At 50.6% G+C, this 26,040-nt stretch overlaps 10 protein-coding genes across 10 annotated transcripts; 4 read left to right on the top strand and 6 right to left on the bottom strand.

Moving 5' to 3' along the window:
- Positions 1-11: 11 nt before the first annotated feature.
- Positions 12-1,781, bottom strand: N7539_000079 (AP-1 complex subunit mu; the record flags this gene model as incomplete). Its single annotated transcript, XM_056929683.1, has 6 exons — positions 12-92; positions 152-526; positions 590-1,079; positions 1,159-1,388; positions 1,517-1,645; positions 1,743-1,781. The coding sequence occupies 6 exons, from the start codon at positions 1,779-1,781 to the stop codon at positions 12-14; spliced, it is 1,344 nt and encodes a 447-aa protein (XP_056793976.1).
- A 958-nt stretch (positions 1,782-2,739) lies between these two features.
- On the bottom strand, positions 2,740-3,633 carry N7539_000078 (mitochondrial 54S ribosomal protein mL57; the record flags this gene model as incomplete). The annotated part of the gene is made up of 3 exons (XM_056929682.1): positions 2,740-2,895; positions 2,967-3,199; positions 3,261-3,633. 3 exons carry the CDS (start codon positions 3,631-3,633, stop codon positions 2,740-2,742), a joined length of 762 nt encoding a protein of 253 aa, XP_056793975.1.
- A 3,114-nt stretch (positions 3,634-6,747) lies between these two features.
- N7539_000077 (uncharacterized protein) lies at positions 6,748-7,513 on the bottom strand (the record flags this gene model as incomplete). The annotated part of the gene is made up of 3 exons (XM_056929681.1): positions 6,748-7,201; positions 7,318-7,396; positions 7,474-7,513. The coding sequence occupies 3 exons, from the start codon at positions 7,511-7,513 to the stop codon at positions 6,748-6,750; spliced, it is 573 nt and encodes a 190-aa protein (XP_056793974.1).
- Positions 7,514-9,077: 1,564 nt separating this feature from the next.
- Positions 9,078-10,285, top strand: N7539_000076 (NAD(P)H-dependent flavin oxidoreductase; the record flags this gene model as incomplete). Its single annotated transcript, XM_056929680.1, has 4 exons — positions 9,078-9,102; positions 9,179-9,261; positions 9,343-10,071; positions 10,142-10,285. The coding sequence occupies 4 exons, from the start codon at positions 9,078-9,080 to the stop codon at positions 10,283-10,285; spliced, it is 981 nt and encodes a 326-aa protein (XP_056793973.1).
- A 1,425-nt stretch (positions 10,286-11,710) lies between these two features.
- N7539_000075 (uncharacterized protein) lies at positions 11,711-12,502 on the top strand (the record flags this gene model as incomplete). Its single annotated transcript, XM_056929679.1, has 1 exon — positions 11,711-12,502. The coding sequence occupies one exon, from the start codon at positions 11,711-11,713 to the stop codon at positions 12,500-12,502; it is 792 nt and encodes a 263-aa protein (XP_056793972.1).
- A 1,482-nt stretch (positions 12,503-13,984) lies between these two features.
- On the bottom strand, positions 13,985-14,531 carry N7539_000074 (hydrophobin family protein; the record flags this gene model as incomplete). The annotated part of the gene is made up of 2 exons (XM_056929678.1): positions 13,985-14,041; positions 14,097-14,531. The coding sequence occupies 2 exons, from the start codon at positions 14,529-14,531 to the stop codon at positions 13,985-13,987; spliced, it is 492 nt and encodes a 163-aa protein (XP_056793971.1).
- Positions 14,532-18,463: 3,932 nt separating this feature from the next.
- N7539_000073 (WW domain-containing protein) lies at positions 18,464-19,324 on the top strand (the record flags this gene model as incomplete). The annotated part of the gene is made up of 1 exon (XM_056929677.1): positions 18,464-19,324. The coding sequence occupies one exon, from the start codon at positions 18,464-18,466 to the stop codon at positions 19,322-19,324; it is 861 nt and encodes a 286-aa protein (XP_056793970.1).
- Positions 19,325-20,352: 1,028 nt separating this feature from the next.
- N7539_000072 (ankyrin repeat domain-containing protein) lies at positions 20,353-21,124 on the top strand (the record flags this gene model as incomplete). The annotated part of the gene is made up of 2 exons (XM_056929676.1): positions 20,353-20,602; positions 20,691-21,124. The coding sequence occupies 2 exons, from the start codon at positions 20,353-20,355 to the stop codon at positions 21,122-21,124; spliced, it is 684 nt and encodes a 227-aa protein (XP_056793969.1).
- Positions 21,125-21,399: 275 nt separating this feature from the next.
- Positions 21,400-23,016, bottom strand: N7539_000071 (putative ceramide glucosyltransferase; the record flags this gene model as incomplete). Its single annotated transcript, XM_056929675.1, has 1 exon — positions 21,400-23,016. One exon carries the CDS (start codon positions 23,014-23,016, stop codon positions 21,400-21,402), a length of 1,617 nt encoding a protein of 538 aa, XP_056793968.1.
- Positions 23,017-23,954: 938 nt separating this feature from the next.
- Positions 23,955-25,613, bottom strand: N7539_000070 (H3 histone acetyltransferase RTT109; the record flags this gene model as incomplete). Its single annotated transcript, XM_056929674.1, has 1 exon — positions 23,955-25,613. One exon carries the CDS (start codon positions 25,611-25,613, stop codon positions 23,955-23,957), a length of 1,659 nt encoding a protein of 552 aa, XP_056793967.1.
- Positions 25,614-26,040: the final 427 nt, after the last annotated feature.

Here is a 26,040-nt window from a genome sequence, read left to right as displayed (position 1 = left end):
ACGGCTTCCTTTTATTGAACGTCCGGCATTCGGACCGCAATGTCGCCAGATTGTGTGATGTAGCGGACCCAGGGTAGAGAGGGGTATTGCAGCTAGAAAACACGTCAGTCTCGGTCTTCTCGTGTCGATCCACCAGGACGCAAGAACCTACCTTTGGTTCGGTAATCTTGAGATAGCGCACTTGAATGCCGGATGTCGTGAAGTAAGGAATTTCGAACTTGACGTTGATGGGGCGCTTCGCCTTGCCGATGGCGCCAGCTCCGCCCATACTACCACCAAATCCACCTGTCATGCCACCACCATGCTCGTCGTCTCCCTTGACCGAGGGTAGTCCCAGCTCGGCGCGCATGAGGAACTCTTTACCACCACCAAACTGCTTGATCTTCCAGATGATGGCAGACTTCTCTGGTGCATAGTGGACGGTTCCAATATTGGTACGGAACCGAGGAGAATCAGCATCTTCAGGCACAGGGACAAGAATTTCGACATTATTGGCAGTGCTACGCCGCTTGAATTGAGCCTTGGCCTGTACACAGATCGTTAGCTTGCTTGCTCTTTTCAGTCACGAAAATTATCAAAGCGACCATACCTTGAGCATATATTCGATGCGTGACCCTGAATGCGACTCAACCAAGCACTCGACCCAGATCAATGGCTTGACCTGGGTGTTCAGTCGGTAACTCATGAGCTCGAACTCTCCATCTGGTGGAATGAAGCTGATTGTGCGATCGTTCTCAAATCGAGACAACCGAACACATTGATGGAATTTGACGTCCTCCATTTCGACCGCCTTTCCTCGCGTAGCTCGGCCCGTGGTCTCAAACATGGCCTTGTCATTCAATCCCAGTCGCAATTCAGGCATACCACTCAAATAACATTTCATCTTGATAGCACCAAGAATCTCCGACCGCAACACATTTCCATTGGCCGAGACCAGTAGGTTGAGAGACTCGACGACATCCAGGAAGACTTCGTTCTTACGATAGCGAATTCCTTCACTTCGCCAAGAGACAGCGTTCGTGACTGCGATGGGTGGCCGCGCTTGCACCTCCAGCTTATGTGATTCTTGCGTGATATATCTGACGGTGAGAGCAATTGTAGGTTAGTCTCTTGGCTCTCCCGTACAATATGCAGCTCGGCGCATCAAAGTCCACTTACTCCTGAAGAATCTTGCTTTCGGTCGTCTGTGGGTAACCAAAGTCCATCATTTCATCCAGCAATTCGTAGATGATGACAAAGTTATCCCGAATACTTTCCTCCTCGAGTACTTTGAAATATTCCGTAAAGACCTCAACAAGCTTGTGTAGGAAGAGCAGGATCTCTGTGGCATTGGTGTTTCGCTTTGTCAAAGCCAGGATGTACAGGTTGCTATGGCGGATGTACAGGTACTGTTGTTGCGCGATTCGCGAGCTTTCAGCTGTTGTCCGCGGCGAAAATGGATAAGGAGAGAGGGGCGAGGGGGGAACGGAGCAATGGGCTGATTGCCAAGGAGGATCTGGGAAGTTGCAGGACATACGTTGACTCCCTCGTGGGAGAAGCAGGGAGGAACAGCTGAGGACTCTTCTTCGGCTTCGCTGAGCAAGATGGGAAATTTGTCCACGGCAGACATGGGAATGTCTCCGCGATAGTTGCGGGCCAGAAGGGTCTAGACGAGCTGTTAGTACCACAGACCAGGTGGACGTGCGAACGAAATTCATCGCGAGGTTTGAGTTCAGCTGAGCACCGTCCATAGCGGCACGCACCTTGCCCTTGAGGTCCAGGAAAAATAGCGCCGACGCCATGGCGATTGGATGGTGCGGAGTGGGAAGCGCGGAGATGTGTAATGATTAGGTGTCGATATGCGGTGATTTGGTGTCGAGGACGGAGGTGGGTGGGGGGTCACGACTCAATGCACATGCTGTGTCTTACAGCAACATTTCTCCTCTTGTCAAAGTTCGAGGGGTCCAAGGTGTGCAACTGAGTCAAAAGATCGAAATGTTGAATTTGGTACTGGATTAGATCACCGCACAGCTGGCTGGTCGCGACGTAGCTACGCACTTACGCAGTCCCAAGCTTTCTGCCTCAGATCCTCAAAGGCGCCAAAAGGGCCAGTCGCCCGCGATTTGGGCGGAGCCGCGCCGAATCTCCCGAAAGGAGACTAGCGTATCTTGTCCCATATAAAATCTCTTCTGCAAGTCCACAATCTCCTTCTTTTTCTTTTCTTCTCCAACGCCCTCTCTAGACAGTGCAAGCCAGTATAAAGTCTACTTGATTTTCTGAGATCGCCCGACATTCTGTCGGGATTGATCTTCAGTTTTCAATTGCTGAACTCTTGCGATCAAGAGGCGCGGAGACTATGCATCGTAAAGAGGGTTCCATAAGAGCTGGCCGTGTATTTTACTCACTGTTACGCGGGCGGTGTCAGAGGAACCGTACATTCCCACTGAAGGCTTCATCTATTTTAATCAACAATGAAATTCGTTATAGTCGAAATCAGCGTGCTACAAAATTTCAAAGTGAAAGGTGGAAAACGACGATTTGGTATTGTGCGGACTTAAGTAGTAGTCAACGAAGAAGATATAAATATGGTACATATACAGTACATCGCCTGTGTGAAGAACTGGCATGCGCCCAGGCCAGCGCAGCCTTCAGTCATCCCGGCCCCAAGGAGAAATGTCAATTCCAAACGCCGTAAAAATGCTGCAAAAGGTTAAGGGCAAATCACACAACCCCCTCAACTTAGCAGAGCCACCATCTCATTCAAGAGACAGTCTTCAAGCCGAGTGGCTCGAGTATCCGTTCTTGGGCCACCTTGTTGGCGATGTGACCTCCCTTCTCCAGCGAGACCGCTCCGACGACAGCGTACATGGTATGTGCCAGAACGAGTTCAAGACCCGAAGCTTTGAGGTCATCGGGCTAAGAAAAATGACATGAGATTAGCACAGCGGGTTTGATCGCGGTGTTGGTTATGACGGAACAATTCCTACCTTGCGAGGAGTCCAGCGCAGAATATTTTGCATTTCGTATTTTTGAGCCAGCTCAGAAAGCTTGCTCCGGTCAGTCAAGAAGCTTTTGGTCTCTGGAGAAAGGCTCCGAAGACCGTCAAGAGCCGGGTGGGAAAAGGGCGTTCGTCCGTAAGGGTCTGGGTTTGCGGGAGTGGTGGCCGCCTCAGAACTCTGTACAAGAGCCAATGAGGTCTGCAATTGCACGATTCGTTTACCTAGTGATTTAATCAGTACTGACACATGATGCGTTCTATCGAGTGAAGATGTAAGCCATACCGAGGAAAGCCAAGCGATCGTTGAAGCCCCGACGGCCTTGGTCAAAGCTCTTGTGCGTCACAGCCAGCCATTTCAGCTCGTCGGACAACATCTTGTCACCATCATTGCCTAGCATACGAATATAAAACTGATCCAATAAGGCAGGGTCGGAGTTGACGTGGAAGAATGGGCGCTTTGAGTGTAATCGGAGACTGAATGGCGCCTTTGCGCGCGGCGGCGTGTAAGACCATCGGGGCTGCTCGGTCTCGCCGGTCGATGATTCAGGGCCTGTGGCGAAGGTGCGACGAGGAATAGCCGTCGCAAGCGAGCGAGCAGCAGCCTTGGATGAAGAGCACGCGGTCCGCACCGCTCGAGTGGACAGATTTGAAGCCATGGTGGTCGGGGATGATCTGCGGAAGTTGGTCAACACTCGGAGGTGTGGAAAGATTTCGGACTCGGCGGTGTGATACTGCCGCACTCGATCTATATCCCCGATTTACACGGATCTTGACATCAACAACAGTCTGAATCGACAAATGAACTTGAGCAAATCCACATGAGCTTATGGATTGAGTAGTCTTATTTGGTGGAAAATGTTGGTACTTGCCATGATTCAAGATCAGCCGTTGATCAGCCTGATGCTATGAAACCCTGCTGAATGAAACTGCGTGGATCAAGTTGCAAGTCGTCGTGCCAGTCGCAACGTTACTCATCTTTTAGCTTGACTCTGCTTTCTTGAGGCAAAAAAAAGTTCCACAAGTCAAGTAACCAACAGCTGATTCCCGACACACTTGTTCCCTATGAGCCACACAAGACACCGAATATTCACCTTCGCAAAGTCTATCAATAGTCTTCTCAAGCCAATTTGACCTTCGCGGAGTCTGAGCAACCCCTTTATCCCGCTGTGAGTATCCTGAGTGACCCTCAGACCAACTGGACGGAACTCTCGCCTGTTCACTTTTCCGTCAACTTGTAAACTTCCAGACGCCCGCGGCTCCGGGTAGTAGCAGCCGTAGAGCCGGCCAGGACACCATCTCGATGCATTCCACCCAAGCTCCCCGCGACATCCTTGTCTCCCGTTGCAGAAACGGCTGTGTTCAGTGTTGTGTATCTTAGATCCTGGCCCACACCGTGTCCCACTCCTTCGACGGGGCTGGGCAGATTAAGGTCTGGCACGGAGGAGTCACCAGCTCATGATACTTCGAAACACTTTACTTCCACGTGTGCGTAACAGAAGTCAATTATCACGGGTATGTTGTATGGACAAAGTACTTACTGGGCACACAGGCGGTTAGTACTACTCCTACTACTCCTACAGTCGGACTGACGCCGCCTTAGCCGGTCTACAAGTCACACCACAGAAGTCAGGAGCCGCCAACCTAGATGAGGCTCGCTACAATGTGACAGTGCAAGTCAAGAGATACCGTCTTCTCCAAGTTAGTGGAAGCTTAGCCCTCGAAAAGCGGGGACTGGAGATCAATGATCATTTGCCTCACATACGGAGAGACGAATGCCCGGGCAGCAGAGGTCTCCGCATCAAGCAAACAGTGCACGGATGATACTTCCTGCATCGTTGAATAATGCGCCTCAGTCATGTACTGTCGTTGGTATCCGCGGTTAATCTGCAGGCTTTCCCCAGATCTTCCGTCCCTACATTGGATCTTGCGGCCACTAGCCGCACGGAATAGTGGTACCATCTAGCGACTACGAAGGGCAGAAGACCGTGGAAGCTCTCTACCCGGGCTCTAGTGCTGTCGAGAAACAAAGAATCTCCTGCAGGAAGCCGGCAAAAAAACTATGACTGGCAAGATGGCTATCTCGTCAACTTCGATGAAAGCCTAGATCACCAAAGCCCTAGGTAGCGCTAACTTGCCGTCAAGCTGTCTTCTGTACGTATGGAATGTCTGAGATACCAAAATGTATCTTTCAAACAATTTCTGAGAAATTGTTCTGTGGAGCCCTGAGTATAGAGGAATGGGAACATCAACACCGATGGCCATTCATACGTATGGATTGAGATGATACCTAGGAGGGCTAGATGAGAAAGACGCTTCTCGGCCGTCCGGTATTTTGCATGTCGTACTATTGCCTGAGCAGTAGTATTGTTCATTTTCATCTATATGTTACCGCCGGGCCCTTGCAGTCTATCGAGCCGAAAAGTGGAAGGCCCCAACCATCTGCAGTCAAACTGTCATACCGTACCCGTTTCGCAGGCTTCCAGAAGGGCAATCCGGAGGCAACGTCCATCAGAGCTGTTTCTCGACCCCACACTCTTCTAGCCAAGTATCACTGCATGCTTTTTATGGAATAGAGCAAGGTGGGTGGCAGTATATGCCTCTGTGGAACTCTCAATGCCTTCTCCAGAAGCAATGGATTGGCACTCAAAAAAAACATATAAAAGTGGATTGAACGCCCTGCTTCTGCAGCCTTTCATCCACTGCATTAGTTCTTTCAGATCCATAGCTTGCACCGAGCTCACTATTTTGTTCCCTCAATTCAAGCTCAGTCTCTCAGACCTCCCTATCGCGCAGAAATCCGATTGTCGCCCTTCTTTGAACCGCAGGCGATTCCTCCGCTCGCAATTAACACCAACATTCGACAAACACCTCGCAAATATCGATCTCACCTATCTCAACACAATGTACTATTACCCGACAGCGACGACCCCATCTCGTATGAAGTCTCTCATTCAGACCCAATTGACACCTATCATTATCTGTGGAATGCCAACAAGCGATCACTCGGTGCAAGATCCTCCATCACCGCGTCCTTGTCCTCCCAACCCTCCTCCAAGTCCTGTCTAAATCCCCATCAAATCGATCATATGCTTTAACAGCTACGAGGCACTTCAGATTGCAAATAGAGAGGTACACTAGCCCTTGAATGTTGCAAAGCTCTTCAATACGCCGGGCTTCGTCGCTAATCGTATGTATATATTCCCTCATTAGGCGACCTGCGAGCTCCACATGGTTGTTGATTAACCAGCATGGCGCACGACCGATCCTGGCCTCTGTCTTTGATGCAAATTGGTGACAAAGCCGATAATTTCACTCTCTGATACCCTGGTTGTGGGCTTTCCTTTTGATTTGCTGCAGAGAGCTTGATAATAATTATGTGGTACACAAAACTCCAGTTATTGCATCAACTTCCCATCGATGCTCCTGGTGCATCGGTCTTACGTTTTGCCCTTCTACGGATCAGATATCATTGTGTCAAGGTGTTCTTACTTTTCGACTCCACATGTACAGCATGTCGATTAATGTTGGACCAACTGTCAACTGTGCACTGTTGACTTATATCAAGACATCAATCTTGGCTTATCAATTCATCATTTACAGCAAAAGCTTACCTAGTTGAGGTAGTAGTTTTTCCAATATAAGATCATAGTGGTATTGCGGCCAAGAGAGAACAAGGGAATATGTGCATAAGATGCGCGACCCTACCCACCCATTTTATGAGTACAAAAAAAGAAGAGACAACTTAGACATTTGATAGGCAAAAAGGTATTCTAGACAAAAGCAAGAGCCAGAGCGCTGGCCACGCTCACACCAACAACGGTCCAGCCGGACTTGATGATGACATTGTTGGACAGACCCCGACCCATATCCCACATCAGGTGACGGAGACCGTTGAAGGAGTGGAAGGTGAAGGGAAGGGCCATGATGGTCTTCAGGAGGACCTTGGCAGCGAAGGGAAGAGCGCCCATGGCGGCAACCATGGAGGCAGACTCGACATGCCAGCCAAGAGCAGGGGAGGCGAGGTAGGCGGTGGCCCAGAGGTAGAGGGTGCCGGAGAGAGCGACACCAGTGACTCGGTTAAGACCTGAGGCGACCCAGCCAATCTGGGGGCGGTAGATGGCCAAGTGTGGTGAAACGGGGCGGTTCATACGCTGCTTGGCCAGGATGGAGTTCTCCTCAGCGGCGGTGGAGGTAACGGCTCTGTTCAGTGCCTTCTTGTCAACACTCGTTCAAGGCAGAATGACGTATAGGGATCGCGGTAAGGAATTTGAGATGCTGTTGGTCATATGCAATTTCGAATTTGCAATGCCTTTCTTTGACTAGAAACGAAAATCACTGACCTCTTTTGCAATCCGAGGGTAGCGGCAGCCGGCGAAGCACGCACCATGGACTGGATAGCGAGCGGCTGCTGGACGGCAACTGCATTTCAAAATGGCAATGTTAGCAAAGCCCAAGCTCATGACCACCAAACACATGGAGAGGGAGGGAATACTTACGCCGTCGCGCTGACTGCTGGACAAGCTTCTGAGAGAACATATTGATTGTCGTCGGCGGAGTATCGTCGTCGTCGCAATTGCGATTTCAAGAAGGGACGATTGCGTCGTTAGCAATCGGAACGGAGTACCTCGGGCTTCGACCCGTCACGGGATTACCGGACAGTGAGCCAATCGCCGTGCCCGCAATTACTCTTCGGAAAATATGTCGGACCGTCTCGATCGAGCACGGGACTTATCGTCATGATCGATCTGTCTAAGTCACATGACCTTTTCTCGCTTGCGTAGTGGGTAGCTTTTTTGTTCTCGCCAACCCGGGACAGACTCTCCTTTTCCTTCCTTTTCCCTCTATACGAATCTCCGCTCACATTGATGCACCGGCCTTGGTTGGGATGAAGTTAGTGTGTTTAGCGCCCTCTGGTTTCGGCATTCTGTCGCGACTGTTGGGGGATTTTTTGTGATTCGCAGAAGGAGCTGTCCCGTCGTTAATCGCCCATTTGATTCTTTCCATGAGTTCGATGGGTTTCATATCAGGGTTACATATCAAAACACAAAGAGTCTATTATTCATTTTGCATCATTACCATCAATTATTTGAGAAGATTCCGTTGGTCAAATTTCACCCTCCAGTAGTGTACACTGCGCATATGAGTCAAAGTACTGTCAAATGTTGGTACACCATTTGCGTCTTTGTGGTGGCCACTGGCTCAGTGGCTACAGCCCGTCCCTCTGAAGATCGATCAAAAATGCAAGTTGGTTACTTTAGGTGCGGACCGCGAGGTATACTCAATGATGCAATCATATATTGCTCATTGTTGTATGTAGATAACCTGTGTATGTCGAAGATTCGAATGGAACGGATGAGTTGTCCCCATTTGATAGCCTTCAAGGATATTCTGATCAGTAATCTGCCGAGCTAGGTACTGTGCATTCGTCGGCTGAAGTTGAGCTTGCATCCTTATTGACTTGGGAAGCCGAGGAACAATGTTTTTATTTGTCGTTCAATATGCGTCACTTGCTCCTTTGTTCAAGGTCACGGCTTCTTTGATCGCAGATGCATCCCGTGATCGTGCCTACTCATACACTTAACTGAATACCTGACTGTCACATGTGAAGGTCCTCAAGTGGCCCTCAGCTGGAAATGAGAGGAGACTCGTCGACAACAGCGATGCTGGGAGCCTCAACTCTTCACAAAACAGACCGGATGACTTCGTCTGCAAAGAGTCCTGAAATGCAATCATTCATACTTCATGTCCGAGCGCGAGGAAAATAGAGATATCGCTGACTCCAGTCTTCAAGATTATCAATCTTGATCCCCGCCGAGCGAATAGGCAGCCGTCCGCCGAGATGTGCTGATTCGCTCAGGAACGACTGATTTGTATAATTGTCCGAACCTCGGCAACTCCATGAGTCCTCCCCCACAGTCCGCGGCTACGTCTGGGGCCGGGGAACTGTAGTCAGTCAGCGTCTCGCCTTTATTCGACGTCGTAACATCCTTTCCCCTATTGCCTATCTTTGCAGTCAATTTCCAGCTGTATCTCGCGGCATACCGAGTCCACCGTTGTCATTTTACTCACACCGACCGATCCACAATCACACACCACCAACATGCCGTTCAATACAGCTCTGACCCGTAAGCTGGGTATTCGAGGTATTCCATGGATTCAAAGACTTTCTAGCCGTGAAAACCATCTGCTCATACTTTCTAGTGCCCGTTGTGCAGGGTGGCATGCAGTGGGTGGGCTACGCCGAGCTGGCGTCAGCTGTCAGCAACGCCGGGGGTTTGGGTTTGGTAAGTCCGGAAAGACCTTCTCCCAAGATTGACAGCAGCAGTCGAAGGCAACGGCGAAGACTAATGCATGGTCCGATCTAGCTTACTGCTCTCACCCAACCCACTCCCGAAGACCTGCGGAAGGAGATCCGACGATGCCGCGAAATGACCAAGTACCCATTCGGTGTGAACTTGACCCTCCTTCCAGCCATGGTTCCTCCCGACTACGGCGCGTACGCGCAGGTGATTATCGATGAGGGTATCAGAATCGTTGAGACCGCTGGCAACAACCCTGGTCCCGTCATCAAGCAACTCAAGAAGGCTGGTGTGACCATCCTGCACAAGTGCACTACCATCCGTCATGCCAAGTCTGCCGTCAAGCTCGGCGTCGACTTCCTCTCTATCGATGGATTCGAGTGTGCAGGTCACGTTGGCGAGCACGATATTACCAACTTTATTCTCTTGAACCGCGCTCGTCAAGATCTTGGCGTACCTTTTATTGCATCGGGAGGATTCGCGGATGGCTACGGTCTGGCTGCTGCGCTGGCTCTCGGCGCAGAGGGCATCAACATGGGTACCCGATTCATGAGCACGGTCGAGGCTCCAATTCACCAGAATATCAAAGAGACCATTGTCAAGTCCCAAGAGACCGACACCGCGCTGGTGCTCCGCCGCTGGAAGAACACCTCTCGTCTCTTTGCCAACAAGGTCACTCAAGATGCCTTGAAGATTGAGAAGGAGAGCACGACTGGTGACTTTGCTGAGATTGGGCCCTATGTGAGCGGTCAGCGTGGTCGCCAGGTCTTTATCAACGGCGACCCTGATTACGGTGTAAGTATTGAAATTGCGGAATGGCGCCTTGTCCCTGATTTAGTGACCCTGTTGCTGACTCTTATACTAGGTCTGGACCGCCGGCCAAGTAATCGGTCTCATCCACGATATCCCGACTTGCGAGGTACTTCTGCGACGTATTGAGAAGGAAGCCGTCGAGGCCATGAGCCGGACTCAACGTCTCTACAGTGACGCCCCCAGTGCGAAGCTGTAATCTTTGCAACTTCCCCCTTCTTTTTTGAACGTGTAAGCAATTTTGAGATGTGCGCAATGTGACTCCGGTTTAGGAAGTGGGTACAGTAGAGTACCTTACTCTACTTGGTACTATATAGTACATTAGGCGACTACGCGCAGGAATGTCAGCACGTTACTGGGCCTTTTTTACATTATACTGATTAATTTCAACATTTACCCATGGCTCTCATGGATTACAAAGAATCGTGTCATTTCCTTCGGAGCTGGCGTTTTGCTACAGTACTTGACGAGAGAATCCGAGATTCGATCTTCCAAGCGATAGGACCATCTGCATTCTGCAGCACATCGCACATCACCGACACCGCTTGTTGCAGATCTTCGACACGGCGAGATCGAGGAATTTATCGCTATGATAGTAATTCGCCGATCGTATCCTTGTTACGCGCCAACAATCCCGACTTATAACAAAGTATTGTACAACAGGTCAAACGGGACTCTGATGTCTCTTTCCCTGACTTGAGAACCCAGGCAGTGTGCCAAGTCATCTTTGTCAACGTAGAATGATTTCAAAGTTGAGACAATGAAGAGAGACCATGTGGTGGCGAGCAGAGAGGAGGTCAGCCACTCGAACTTGTTCCGCAAAGAGCGAGAGCAGTCATTTAGTTTGCGCGTGCGCATCCACAAGGGGCTGTTTTCGTCACCCTTGCATGAGACCCTGGTGGATCAGTCATACAACAATGTCCCGTCGATGCGGCACCACGACCACTTCCGAATATTTATCAATTATGTATCGACGATGCCTGTATGCTTGTCTGAAAATCTTCAAGATACACTCAAGCGCAGTCGCGTAGTGTAGTAGTGTGGTGCAAGTTGAATACCTACCAATCGGGTTCAATCCGAGTATTGACAGTTGATAGATTCCACGACATGCGCCATTCAAGTACTGTAGGGTTGTATTCTCTCTTGTTTCGCTGCCTCCCTTTCTTTGTAAAATTCATTGGAGTTCTATAGATTTTCGAGAGCTACATCACCCAAGGCGAATCTACAACGTAAGTAGAAACTCAAACGCATCATACTTTAAGCCGGTCCATAATTCGCCCACCAAGTGAGACCATCACCCAGAGTATTGCACCCAACACGCTCTGCAATCGAGCGTACACATTGCTGCTTGCAGGATCAAAAAGTGCTCCCTCAGGCGCTACAGATGCAACTCCCACGAATCCGGAGTTTGGTCCCTGCCATACTCCCCCTTGCCCAAGACTGGATTGACTGCTGGAGGGCCCAAGCACCGAACTACATCAACTGTGCATCCCTGCCACGCCTATCCCCCACGGCCAGTTGGCCAAACGATTGTTGATCTCTCGGCCCCAGATCCCAGATTTTTTCTTTTAAAAAAATAGCAGATTATTCTGGTTGTACAAAAGCACTAATACCCCCTATCACAATGGGGTTCATTGCGTCAATGACCCGCTACGTTGGTGGGAAGTCATCTTCAAGGAAATCGTCGACGGCGCATCCTCAACGACATTTTGACGACGACTCGAATGAATTGATCCAGACGAGCTCTCACACCGCGTCTCTGGTTCCGACGGAAAGCATTGCGTCCACATCCACCATGGCTTTCAGTTCATCTGGCGAAGCCACCACCTCCACATCCTCCATGCATGGAGACCACCACGGAAATGGAACATGGGATATCAACATCCGTACGCTCTTTGATGAGGTCGATACCCTGGACCCGGCGACCAGTCGAGCCATCAAGGCACTCTCCCTACCAGACCACCCCGTCCTGAAAATGGAAACGACCAAAACACCATCCGCGACCACCCCCAAGAATTCAATTCAAACAGCAATCCATGCCGACTCTAAAGACGATACCGTATCGACACAAGGAAGCAAGGCGGAGCGATCGAGCAGGCTCCGAATGAGTTGGGACAGGGCTTGGTACAGGGAGCCTCCAACGTCAGAAGTCAGGACACGGACAAGACTCAGACGGTCGATGACGGGATTCTTGAAGAAACGCAGTGTGAAGAGTCCGTCACAACCGGCTTCGTCACTGGGTACCGCGCAGAGTCCGCCTTCCACACCTAGATGGATTGATGCTGCCAGATACATGGAGAAGGATATCGCTGATGAGAAGGACGAGTTCGATTGGCTCGAGGAGAATGGACCCCGAAGATCTGAAAATGAAAATGCCAAACTATGGGCCGGAGAGTTGATTGGGAGGTTGCACTAAGCATCCTCGGAATGGGTGCATCTTCCAGAGGAAGCCCTCAAATGAACTTGCTGGGGGTCTGAAGATTGTCGATTCGATAGAAATGATCACGGCATAGCAGTCGAATGCAAAATACATGGCCTGTACTGTATACGGCTTGCGAAGTGTTTGTAACTTTGTATGATGATTCCGTCATTCACTCACCGCTCACCATAGCTTAGGTAGAATCTCTCCTCAGTAACATTCTCACTCCTTCTCCCTCTCTCCCATCATACAGCTGCCCCTATCGTAGCTGTATATCATTACGAACAATGAAGAATGGAGCAGATGATGCCATGATGCTCATATGAGTATACGATGGGTATTTGTAGCCTTCCACTTCTTCTGTGATTAGGCAGAATATTGGCACTAGGTCAGGTACCTTATTCGCAACGCTCACCCATGTGATAAGCTTCTAAGCCTCCTTGCGCTTGACCTAGTCTCTTGATGTTGGAAACATGTATGAGCAACGTACGATTCGCCACAGTCTGTTGGCGACAGCGATGCACTGTGGGTCATTAGGGTCAAATCAACGGACTTGATGATAAGGAACTCAACCCAAGACAGAGGTACCTCTCGTGTTTCGATCAAAGCTGATGATTCCTCCGAGGAGAGCAAATGTGAATCAAGGTCCAATGGAGCCTATGCCTCCATGTTGGTAGGACAATAGTCTGGGTTTGTCGAAGATAGGGCTTCCCGTCCCCTGTGCCGCATCTAGACTCTAGAGTACGATTTAAATCCGGACAGGCCAGGGACCAAGAAGAGCAGCGTCTTGCATCTTGTGTTATAGCCAATGTACTACAAGGATTCTGAAGGTCTTATTTGACACATTACAATCGTATCGTAGGACGTCTCATATGGTCAACAGGGTTGAATTATGAAGGAGCGGGATTGTAAGAAGAGAGCCAGCGGACAAAAAGCGGGCGAGGGAGAGAGTGGGAAGTAATGAGACTTGATTCGTGCGAATTTCGTCGCAGCCAGACTGAAGACTTCTGCACACGCTCGGAGCGGCTCGACATTTGCGACGAGACGGGATATACGGGAAGCGCGTGTGAAGACGATAAGAGGTTGAAGAACGTGGGCGTGGAAGGAGCAGTGAGACAAATTTCACGACGATCTCTAATCAATTAATTCAAATAAGACGGCTGTCCGAAGATAGACTGCAGCTAAAAACAGAGCAGCATGCACTAGACATGAGCGAGCGTGGGGGACAAGCCCAACGTAAACAAAACCAGACTTTCTTCTCTCCGAGGGGTGCCACCGACATAATTTATGATCCAAGGGTAAAAGAAACCAGAGTCTAACTAATGGAACATCTGTATGATCCTGATTCATATCCCAAGTGTCGAATACAGTCCACGGCCGCGTCGACGTCCCAACAAGCCAAGACCCTAAAGCCTCAACAAGCCCGCGTAGCCACCTATCCGCTTCGCCGATGCGGCGAGAATAGGAAAGGCGAATCCCTTAGATGATGGAGCCAAGGGCAACGCAGGGCAGGCCAAGACCAATGAGGTCGGAGTTCTGTAGAGTTGTCAGTGAAGGGTTCTTCAGAGATACAAGGACAAGTAATACTCACGGCGCTGGAAGGAGAGTTCTGGCAGCAGGCAATGTTCTGCTTGCACTTCTGGTTGACCAGGTCCTGGAGGGGGATACCAACGATGGGGACCTGCAGATCCAGCTTGGAGCACTGGTTGAAGAGACCAAGACCGTCGGCACCAGAGCCAGCACCGATGAGGTTGCTGAGGGTACCGCCGAGGATGCCAGAGTTGACATCGGTGGTGTCACCAGCGTAGGTGGCCTTGTTGCAGCAGGAGAGCTGAGCCTGGTCACCGCACTTGGCCTGGGCCTGCTTGACAGTCATGTTGTCAGGCACAGGGAAGCGGACCTGGGTGTTACCCTTGTTGCCGACACCGTTGCCATTGCCGACGCCACCAGCGGAGGGAGCAACGGGAGGAAGAGCAACGACGGTGGCAGCAAGGCCGAGAAGAGCGGACAGAGTAGTGAACTGCATTATGACGGTGGATTTGGGTTTGAACGAGGGAAGTCTCGAGAGAGTGTGATGAAGAAAGCTGGGCTTCGAAAGAAGGGAATGCTTGAAAGAGAGTGATGCGTGATGAGGAAAAGAATTGACAGAGTGAAGAAAACGCCTTCCTTTATAGCCTTTGCGAAGTGGTCTGTGAGCTCTTGAGCTTTTCTCTCGCTCTCTCCCCCCCCCCCCCTCTCTGTCTGTATGTTTTCCTCTCTGGCTGTGTTGTTGTCTCGCCTGTCCACCGTTGAGAAAATTGCTCCTTGTTGGTACGCTGTCGGGTTGTCCCTCCCCAGCCATGCAGTTCTCGCCTCTCCTCCCTCGCTTTGGAATGCAACATGCAGGGAATCTGCAGGGGTGATGGCCTTCCCCGACTCCACTCAAGAGGTCTTTGGTTGTCGAGGAACGCTCCCTTAGGAGCTTTCTGGTATGGATCTACCCATATTTGGGATTGTCTTGCATAACACGCGACCTCCGGTGCTATGGTGAACATTCCTTATAGGTTTGAATAGGATGTGCATCACCTGTCAGCTCCAGGCACTAGCTGAGCTGCTCGGCCTATTTCCGACCCCATTCCATTGGCATCGTTTGTCCGATGACAGCAGGGTCCCTCCACGACAGACTCATATTTGCTTAGCAGAGATTTCGCTTGGTTCCAGCTCATTCTCCAAATTGAGATGCCTCGTGCTCCAACTCGTAAACTTGGTCGGGCGACCGATCATCCCCCGTCACTCGGAACATGTACTGCAGTATAGATGTCCGCGTCGATCCTGATAGGGTCATCTCAAATAAGGCTTGCAGCTCTGGCTTAAGCTTGGGCCCTAAAAAGCGGGTCATAACAAGCACCGGTTTGCAGTCGGTCAACCATCAAGGAGCGGTCTTCACCGTCAACAGTCGGGCCATGGATCTTGGCCACGATCCGTTCTCTTCCTGAGCGGTATGCCTGGAGTCAGTCAGTGAGGGATCCAGCATGCTGGTCAACTCATAGTACGGTGTACACACACAGATACCCTGCATGCTTGCCCCCGGATGTGCAGTGTTGAAAGGGTCCAGTGGCCGGCTCGACGTGGGGTGCGCCTCCTGCACCTCCTGTACGGGAAGACCCATCCATCCCTGCAAGGGATGCCACTAACCCTGGCGGGTGTCTCTCGCCCGATCACGCCTGAATAATTCCTGCTCGCCCTTCCTTCAAGATCGCTCATTGCCAGGCTGTTCTGGGAGCTTAGTTCATCACGATGGTCTTACACTAATGAGCCGCAATCATGGGAGTGGTACCAGAGGACGTCAATTCCCGATAGTCACAGGTGTAAACACAAGGCCGCGAGTAGGTTTCGACAAGCCCAGCACATCGTAGATTACGACAGTACATTGGATACTGTGATAATCTCTCCTTCTGTCATTCAGTTCGCTCTTGGTCAATTTGATGTGATCTCCCTTGAACCTCCTACATAGGAGTGAAACTATGCATATACTATTCGGATTGTCAGTCCGTCGCTGCTAGTCAGGAGCTTTGGCGCATTAGTCTGTTGTTTTGTTGACCAGGCAATCTGTTGACCTCTGCATTGTTGGGGAGTTGACTATCGACTCAGCCGCCGACAGGTGCATCCTTAGGATGCAACAGACTATGATGATCATGGAAGATACAGTACCTTTGCTTTTCCTGTGGAATTGCCCCGTGTGGGGGTAATCTCGGACAACGCGATACGTCTTCAAGTTGATGAACACATGATTTGTCAACCAATGTCGAGTTGCGACATTTCGTCTGCACACATTGTGTTCTCTCTCTGGGTGTAGCTTGAGCAGCGATCATACCTAGGATATGAGCATGTCACCGAGGTCGTAGCTTTGTAAACACAGGCCACAAAGCGGATCCTGGTAAAAACGAAGTACCTCTGCAAGCCCCAGGTCCGGCCCAATAATTACTGAGCCTGCGCCTATCATGCCCATCGTTGAGATTCATTTGATCTCATCCCATTACTTTGTGATAGTCTGTAAGGCTAGAAATGAATCCTGACTCACGAAAATCTCGTTCACTGTTCTTGAAGAAACGGGAACGGATGCGCCAGATCTCCGCTTGGGAACCGTGGATGTGAACGATGCCCGCTTGATATATCGAGAGCTCGTCTTCCAGTACTACTAGTAATTGTCGGGTGTCTACCTAAGTATTCCGCTACCTAACTGGAGAGTAGAGAGAGGAAGTGCGAGTTGTGACATGTGTATAGCATGTCTAGTCGGACGAATCAAAAAACGCATGAATCCAGCACGTACTGTATGACATATAGTGTTTGAATGTACCCGACATATTTTGTATTCTTTGGACCTAGATAGTGGGAGCGACATCTCGACATACATTTGATGCGTGAAGATATATCCCTTGGTCGTTGGAGAATCGATGGTGTGGGCCACCCATTAGCACCAACTAACTGCCCGAGGACGTATGTACGTACGCACTTATCAAAGAATACGGCCATTACTAGTACATCTCAACGATTGCTAGATCTTAGGCATGCAATGACCAATTACTAAGTCGGCAGTTTCATAGAATTATATTCGATGTAGAAGGGCCCTTCCAATGCCAGTCCCGGGTCCATCAGTGACCTCATGTGGTAAGTAAAGGTCCTGTTCAGCTATAGATACCTACCTACATGTTACGAATCACTACTAGTCATAGCTTAGGTTCGATTGAGAAATGGTCCTGTCAGTCACAACTTAGGTACCAAGGTATAGGTCGTGGGCGGCTTTCAAGATATTTTGAACCACCTTTGCCCCATGCCATACAAGACTTGGAGTCATCTCGCGTCGAGTAAATATCAGAGTCACCCTCCTGCCAAAATCGATCGTCTGGCTTGTCTTCCAGGCCATTGAAGTAGGAAAAATACGAATCTTGATATTATTCGTAAGTTCAGAGCTCCGACCCGACTCATAATCCGCGTCACAAGCTGTTCTCTTGCTGCGGGACTTCATTGGAAGAGATTCTACATCGACTATGATGCAGCATTCCCCGTGTATGTCACGTCCGAGTCGTCATTTATCACGTTAAGAAGAGGAAGATTTATGCGTCATGACATACCTCATTCTGACGAGTTCTCACCACTGTCTGGTGGAGAGACATCTACTTGCCGGGTTGGTCACATGAGCTTTATCGGTCATTCAAACCTAAATCCTATTATCCTATAATTTACATGTGCTGAACTCCCCGAAAAATGTACATCTGTTTATTATGTAGAGGCTTAGTGACCTGAATAAAGAAGAATTATAGACATAAAATCACTCTATAAAGCTAGCAGAACTCGGACAAGACTGGGGGTCAATTGACCTTTATCTTCCCTCTGCTGCCATGAAGATTTCCCCCTCGATCCTCTAACGCAATGAGGTATCAACTGTTTGTCTTCATTCATACAACTTTTCAGAGTACCAATTCTCAGCCAAAAGAGATCTCCCACTTACTAGTAGTACCCGTGAACTTTTCAGAGAAATACGAACTCACTACTCAATAGGCAGTAAAAATCACCTGGTCTCCAGATGGAAACTTAGGTACCAGTGGTCTATTCTCCACAAGCTCACATGTTTTGTTGAATCGGGGGATAGAATTGGGGGATAGTACTAACTTGGATCGATGACTGCCTTACATTCATTTAGAAGCGCGGTAGTCATGGTAGCACGCTTTTGGTAGTAGATAAGGCTGACATCACGTCATGTCACGCGCTGCGCGGCAGCACCTCCATGGCCACCTACCCATTTTGAGTGCGGGCGGTGAACAATCTTATCTCAAGCTTCGGCAAGTGCTATACGTGATGCGACCAAAATAGCCCTCTTGAAAGCCGCTCCGACTGCGTCAATGAAACAGCGCATGCGCCACGGCTCATCCAGTCGCACTCTGATTTTCGCTACTACATGTAGTGGTGCTAACACACATAATGTCTGACCAGCCGCCCTCGCCTGATCCCCATCCAAATGAGTCTCGTGCCGTGCCCTCTGCACCTGAGACACCTTCACCCGATGTTGAGAATCCTACGATAGAGACAAGTTCGCCCAATGACGACCATGCAGATACCCCTCTTGAGAGATCGCCTTCTCGGGACGATCAAGAGCACCCCTCATCTTCGCCTGCTTTGAATGACCCTGTCCCGACGTCCAACGACTCAGAATCAGCACCACCTTTGCCCGACGAAGTGCCTCCTCCACTTCCTGATGAGGCACCACCTGGAAAAGCCGAGGACGACGGATGGGAGCCCGTCTGGGATGCAACGTCACAAGCCTTCTATTTCTTCAACCGATTCACCGGTCTTACCCAGTGGGAAAATCCCCGAGTGCCTGAAGGCGCAGCTCCCGGCACTGAGAGTGCCAGCGCCAGCGCAGCCGGAGCCCCGAAAGCCCTCGAGGAAAAGGCCCCAGTGCTGGGGGGTTACAATCCCGCTATTCATGGTGATTACGACCCGAATGCCTCTTATGCGCAGCAGCATGAGCAATTGTCTCAAGAGACAGGTGGATCAGCAGTCGATGCTGCGGCCGCATACGCCGCGACCGGCACATTCAATCGGTTCACCGGTCGCTGGCAGGCCGATGCAAACCTCCCAGAGAATTACAATGATGAGAATAAGGCGAGGCGGCAAATGAACGCATTCTTCGATGTCGACGCGGCGGCAAACAGTCACGATGGACGAAGTCTCAAGGCTGAGCGCAGTGGGAAGAAGCTGAGCAAGAAGGAATTGAAGATGTTCAAGGAAAAGCGCCGGGAAAAGAAAGAAGAAAAGCGCAGAGCTTGGCTTCGGGATTGAATTGGCACGATGCAAAGATCGGCAGGAGGCCCGAGGCACTTCTTTGTACGCTGCCCGCCAGCCTCGCTCTTCCAACAATCATTACATATGGGAAGGATGCTAATGGCATACTGAGACTTTGAGATACCACCCGCACCATTGGTGTGCGAGATACAGAGGCGTTTTCGTTTTGGGTTGAGCCTTTTTTTTATGATTCGTGAGTGCATGGATGTGGCCACTTTTATACCTTCCGGGGCTTGCGCCTGTCCCCGTACAGGAATACTGTATCAATATGAAGACAATATGAAACTTTAAGAGATCTTGGACCTGACCCTGTATGGCATTTCTAATCACCTTTTCAGAATCATACCTTGCGTCGACAACGTTTTCATGGATGGCTCATCAATTAGTACTTCTACTTTTGTAGTTCCAACTGGTGCCGAACCGCTCTAACCCCACTCAAAGTCATGTGATCTTCGATATCAAAGTTTCTTTCGGATCTGTGGATCTTTGCATCAGTAGATTGCAGGTGAAAAAGAGAATAATTCAAAGGTAAGTGAAAATTTCCATCTTGTGAGAGGATGGGCAACTTTATTTTGGATTTCTGCTTCGTGGGCTTGTGAGGGTTGCTGTAAGACATCAAACACGACCTCATCAGATACTCTAATCTGTGACGCCGGGGTCCGAAAGGAAAGTGTCAAGGGCAGCGGAGTATGGCGTGAAAAGCAGAGAAGAAGGATGACAGGTCTCATGCTGTTACTGAGTCAGCTATTCTCAATCTTTCACAGTTTGCTCCAAAATTGAGTCTCGACTTGGAACTGGGTCATACATGTTTTTTTTTTTGAAAAGCACTGCGTTAACAAATCTCAACAGGACCCGTTTCTTTGCTTCGAAAAAGCCATTTCAAGCATCTTTACCGCAGGGCCAAAGCTCGAGCAACTCCGTCGAGAAAAGACGACGAGGATCAATTATTTGCAACCAGGGCAATCTTGGTTTATCGATCTAGAACTCTCAGTTCAGATCAGGTCTCTTGCGGCCAACTTCTTAACATGTCTTCCTCAACATCAAAGCCTGCGCCGACAGTGCTCGTCGCGCTTTCAGCAGAGGCTGTTGATGACCTCATCTATGACGCCCGAGCTGGAGACCTCGAGGCTTTGAATGCCGACATTGCCACTCTTGCTGCCCAGCACAACTGCCCTGAATCGCACATTGTTGCGTCAGTCATCGACATGGAAGATGAGAGTGCCGGCGGAACGGGCTCCTGCGTGCTTCACTTCCCTGCTGCCAATGGAAACAGCGGTACGTAAACGCTCTATGCCAAACACAAACTTGCGGTTCTGCTTTCCAAGCCCTCCTGTATGAACTCCACCAGACTGACGAGAAGTAGAAATCCTCAACGCTCTGCTCCAGAAGCTGTCCCCTCTGGACGCTGCCCAGCGCACAGCCTTTGTCAACCACCCCAATCATTCAGGCAACACGCCCCTTCACTGGGCTGCGCTGAACACGCACCTGGAATGCGTCAAGGCTCTTGTCGAGGCTGGTGCCGACGTTGCTCTCAAGAATGACGCTGGTCACGATGCCATGTTCCTTGCCGAGCGTGCGGCCTGGTCTGCTGGTGCCGAGGAGGATGGTGAGGCTGCTGAGAATGCTGACGAGCCTCAGGAGATTGAGATGACCATTGGCGAGGAGGAGCAGGGTCAACAGCAACAGGCCGATGCTGGTGAGATGTCTGCTGGCAGACAGGTTGTTGAGTGGTTGTTGAGCTCGGAGAAGGCGGCTGGGCTGGAAAGCAGCGCTACTGAGGCTGAAAAGTCCTCGTGATTGGGAAAGAGCCAAAAAAAACCTCATGGACCCGGGAGGGGGGCGGACGATAAAGTGTGAAAGTTACTAAGGCATAATTTCACGGATAGATGAAAAAGTACAAAATGCTCACCAAATGATACGTTTCAGTTTTTATTGACTCCCAATCCTCTTGACTAGCCCAATAAAGCGCGCGAGAAGGACGGCAACTTTATGAATTTATTTTGGTATTGTATATAAAGCTAAAGATATTTACAGCGTGTGCTTGCATCCGCCGGACCGCCATCTCATGATGGTCAATCACGACGAGCTTTGCCCATCGCGCTACCATTAGTCCGCGACGCCGTAGGCAGCCATCCAACGACGGACCCCAGGGAGGGCGATCCTCGCGACGAGCTGGCTCGGTTGGGCTGATCCTCGCGAATCTCACGAACCCTGGCGTCAAATCCAACTTTGAAACGTCGCTCTCGCCACACGACCGTGACCCCGCCATAAACAGCGATGATCCAGATAGGCAAAGCCAGAAGCTCACGACCAAGCCAGGCAACAAGCCATTGAAGGAATGGCCGTCGAGTGGCTTGCGAGGGCCGTCGGCAAGGCCGAGCGAAGACGGGGGTGTCATCGTCAACCTCAATAGCCTGAGAAGAATGCAGATTGATATACAGAGTCCAATCGGTCACGATCCAAAGAGCGATACCGAGTGCAAAGACACCGAAAAACGCAGTCCACGTGCTCAGAAGGGAGGCAAAGTGATACCCGTTCCGCACGAGATATGGCGCTAGTGCAGTTGTAATTCCCCAAGCGCCGTAAAGCGTACACAAAAGCGACTCAGTGCCAGGCTCAACGAGCGTAGCAAGGAGCACCGTGAACTTGCGCACCCGTAGCCATCTGATCCGCCGGGCGACGTACCCTTGTACGCTCATGTTTGCTACAGGCTGGATTGCGAGGTCTCCAAACACCATGGCATGCTTGCCCCAACGCTCGCCGAGCTCCCGTTCTTCTCGCACCTGTTGACGCCAGAGGAGGTCTCCAATAAGGTGATCTTCACAGATGTTGTCCGAGAAGTAGTCGACCCCTGGATGTCGCTTGTACCGGTCTCCCGGGACCGGCGCTGTCAAGTAGTCAAGATGCGAGCGACGGAACATGTTGGACTTTCCCACAATGCATGGGGCAATCAAGACGGTATTGATAGCCGTGTACATCTTCGCGTGGGACGATGAAAGGAACAGCTCTTCCAGGCGACCGCCGCCTGTCTCCACCATGCTTGTCCAGCCGTCCTCCGGCCGCCTCATTGTCGACGTTGCACCAACAACGCCCGAGCGTAAAGTCTCATTCAAAGTGCCATTCAGGTGTGCTTGTCTCTCGCCGCCCGAGCCAATCTCGCCCGTGACATCTACCACGACCGGTAGATGATGCACGAACTTGTATTTTTTACTCGAAGTGGCGCCTGTACCGCAAAGACGGTCGACCATCCGCCCACAGACCCCCTTTCCAACCCACACATTGCAATCAATGATCCAGACGATATCACCTTTGGCTTCTCGGTATGCGCGACTCATATTGCGAATCTTCGGGTTCGGTCCCAGTTCGTACGTCCCCGGACCGTCACTCCGCAATAAGGGGTCCTCCTCTTCGATAAAGACCTGCGCTTCCACTTCCGGGAAATCACGTAGCAATTGGCAAAGTGTTGGATAAGCCGGATCGTCGCGAGTAGCCACACAAAGACAGACAGTCAGTTTGTCGCGCGGGTAATCCTGTTGGAATGTCGCAGCGAGGCAGTCGTAGAGATTAGGCTCGAGACCCTTGACGGGGCGAATGGCAGTGACGTGGGGGGCATTGCGATCGTGGGCTAAGATTGACTCTTTGGGTCGTCGCAGGAAGTATCGCCAGCTGATAGCACAGGAAGTCAGCATTTCATTCGGCGCAAGCTTGACGGCAATCAGGGGAGAACCCTTGGTAGGTGCGTTTGCGCGCGGGGTGCGCGCAACACGGCACCACAGGAATATCTCCAAGTCCCCTCAGGTGGGATAATGGCTTACATCTGGAGATATCCGAGACCGCACACGCTCGACACGGTCAGCCACCAGACCAAGCCGACCCAGCCCACGGCAACGGAGAAGGGTATCGTGCCATTGCCGGTGGGCACTTCGAGTGACTTGAAGTTCGTCTTTAGCATGAGACTGGAAAGGAACGAGGACCAATGGCGGCGATGACAGAGAGCATTCTAGGGTGACGTGAGAGTCTGCAGGGTTCAGAAGAGTTGAAAGAGGTGGAGTCGTGCAAGACGTCAAACAAGCCTGTGGGACAGTTGTCCACGAGATTCTTATTGTTATGTGAGACCAACACACGTGGAGCTGATCCAATTAACCATCCGGCCACGGATGTGGGAGCCAATGGTCAGCCTCGCTGCAGGTGGCATACAAGTGGGTCGTCGTAGGAGTGAAGTTCGAGACTTTTAAAAATACATTCTGGAAGAAAAATCATTGCAGTCTTGCGGGAATAGGTATATGGCATTGAAGCACGAGTCATGAAACGTGATGCACGTCAATGCAAACATGTCAGATTCTAGCGCTCATGGCACATTCATCCTTGCGGTAGAAGAAGTCTGCTGATTGGGAGGGCATGCAGGCTTCAAGGTCAAGACTCGACATGGAAAACTTGAACTGTGGACTGCGCTCAGCTTCATATTTAGACAGAAATGTTGCATCGAATCAGACTAAAATAATAGTAGACAATTGAGACCGTCGGGTGGATATCGGTTTTTGTCGCCTCTGCAAATGGAACTCCTTCATGATAACAAAACGCCGATGCTGATGGGTCCGACTTGAATAATTGAATGTGAAGGTCATGATTATGTCTTCTTTTTCTTCCGTATCAGACCAGCGCCGAGGACATTCACAGCAGCTGGCTGCTCGGCTGTCGAGCTGGCCACTTTGGACTCTTGCTTTTCTGTAACTGCCGCCTGATCGATGTCCTTTTCATCCTTCGCTTGCGATGGCTTCTTCCTCTTGCGTAGCAAGTCGCCACTAAGGAGATTGTTCGCGACCTCGAATTTCTGGCTAGCATCTTGTGGACTACACGTTCCCGTGATTCGTTTGCCCCAGGTCAATTGATCTGCAAGTGAGGCCACTTGGTCAATGTAAAACTGAGTGCTTGCGGCGACCTCACCGAAATCATAGAATTGATCCAGTACCCCATCCATCATTTTCTTGTAATCTGCTTCCTGCAGCACGACCTCTCCACGACCAGATTCAGGCCAATGGAAGGGGACCTTCCCTGTGGATGACGAAAGCGTGGCCTTCTCCGGCAGCACGGCGGTGGTAGCATGAGGGACTTCTCTATCGAGGCTATTTTCGGCGCTGTCCTCAGCTTTGTTTGTTGGCGGTTTTGTACCGTGCGCAACATGCGTTCCATGGTCACTCTCCAGAGACGCGTTCTCAGCAGACACTCCGTTGTCATCGACATGCTTGCTCTTGGCGTCTTGGCTCACACTTGGCCCCTGTCCGGCTCGACTGGCCATTGTTGTAGTGTTCAAGAGACCCGGAGGGTTGACAACCAGCCAAAGAAAACCGACCAGCCGGCCCGCTGAGCACTCTTGCCGGAACGCCATCAATTCCCAGAATTGGTCAATGGATTTGACGCTCTTCCAATGCCCAGAGCCGGATGATGGAGCTTCACCGTCTTCAGACTCCGGCAGCTCATCATCAAGGTCTATCAAAAAACGTGTCTTTGGATCATCAGGGAACCGCGGTACAAGACAGCGTGGTGGCGCGGCTGGATCGCGACATAGTTGCTGGAGAGGATAGCTGGCGAGCCATCGCGGCTGATTCGTAGGGTCGGACCTGGCCGACACTGGAAAGAAGCTGCGCGTTTCGAAGCGGTCGCATCCCGGCACAATCAGATACGCTGTTGCGGAGGCTTTAGCTGCTTCAGCGGAGACTTTGACTTGCGACCCTTCAGACACTGACTCAGCTCCGTGTTCCCGGATGATAGGATCTAGCGCACGGCACCACCATTTGATCAAGCCGCGATCGTCGAGGACGTGTTTCTCGGCGTTATCAATGCTGCCAGGAAATAGATATTGATCTTGAGCCCGAGCAAAAAGTGACACTACAAGCCGCACTCCTGGTCTGAGATGAGATTTGACCAGGAACGACAAGAAGGTGCTAGTAATCAACCTTAACACAGAAACCCTCTCTTTCATGTCTAAGAGATGAAGCAGGCCGGTGGAGTCGGCCTTGGAGACAAAGATCGTCGTGAGGTGGGCCGTATTGAACACCAGGACCTCCATACCAAAGATGATAATCTCTGCACCTTCATGCTGTTGTGACTCAATGGAGACCGACAGGAAATGGTTCTCGCAAAAGGTCGGTTCCGGGTCATGTCCAGGTGCAGCAGCGAAAAGGTCTTGCGAAGGGGCTGGTGTGGAGGAGACGTGACGGACAATTAGCTCAACACTGGCTGGAAGCACTGAAGCCAGAAGGTCAGCAAGTTCTCCCAGGCAAGGCATGATGCGCTCTCGGGTTCATAAAATTAGGATATTGTTGAACGGTGAGAGCACCTCCTGCACACTGTTGTCGACGGCGCTGTTAACATTCTACTGTTCACCTTTCACCTATATTTCACGGTCACGTGCCGATTCCACATACAGTCTGTAGCGATATCATTTTGTGTTATGCAGCCAAGCTGATGAGGTATGCCGGAGAAAGACAAAATTCCAGATACAATAGTTTTCATTCCTTTCAATCTTGTCATAACTGTGACGCAGCTTCTGTGACTTATCTCCGAAGACTATGTTGATTTGGTACTAGCAGCGGGCTACTCAGAATGAGGATATTGGTATAGCATACGCATGATCAACATCAATCTGATGAAGCTTTCGAAAGCATCAAATGTATTCTAGTAGATTAAATAGACGAATCGACTTAGTAAGGCTT

Source organism: Penicillium diatomitis, assembly GCF_028827545.1.
Source record: "Penicillium diatomitis strain IBT 30728 chromosome Unknown utg000001l_segment0_segment0, whole genome shotgun sequence".
Classification (NCBI taxonomy): domain Eukaryota; kingdom Fungi; phylum Ascomycota; class Eurotiomycetes; order Eurotiales; family Aspergillaceae; genus Penicillium; species Penicillium diatomitis.
Note: the sequence above shows the minus strand (reverse complement) of the source record. Positions and strands in the feature narration are given on the sequence as shown.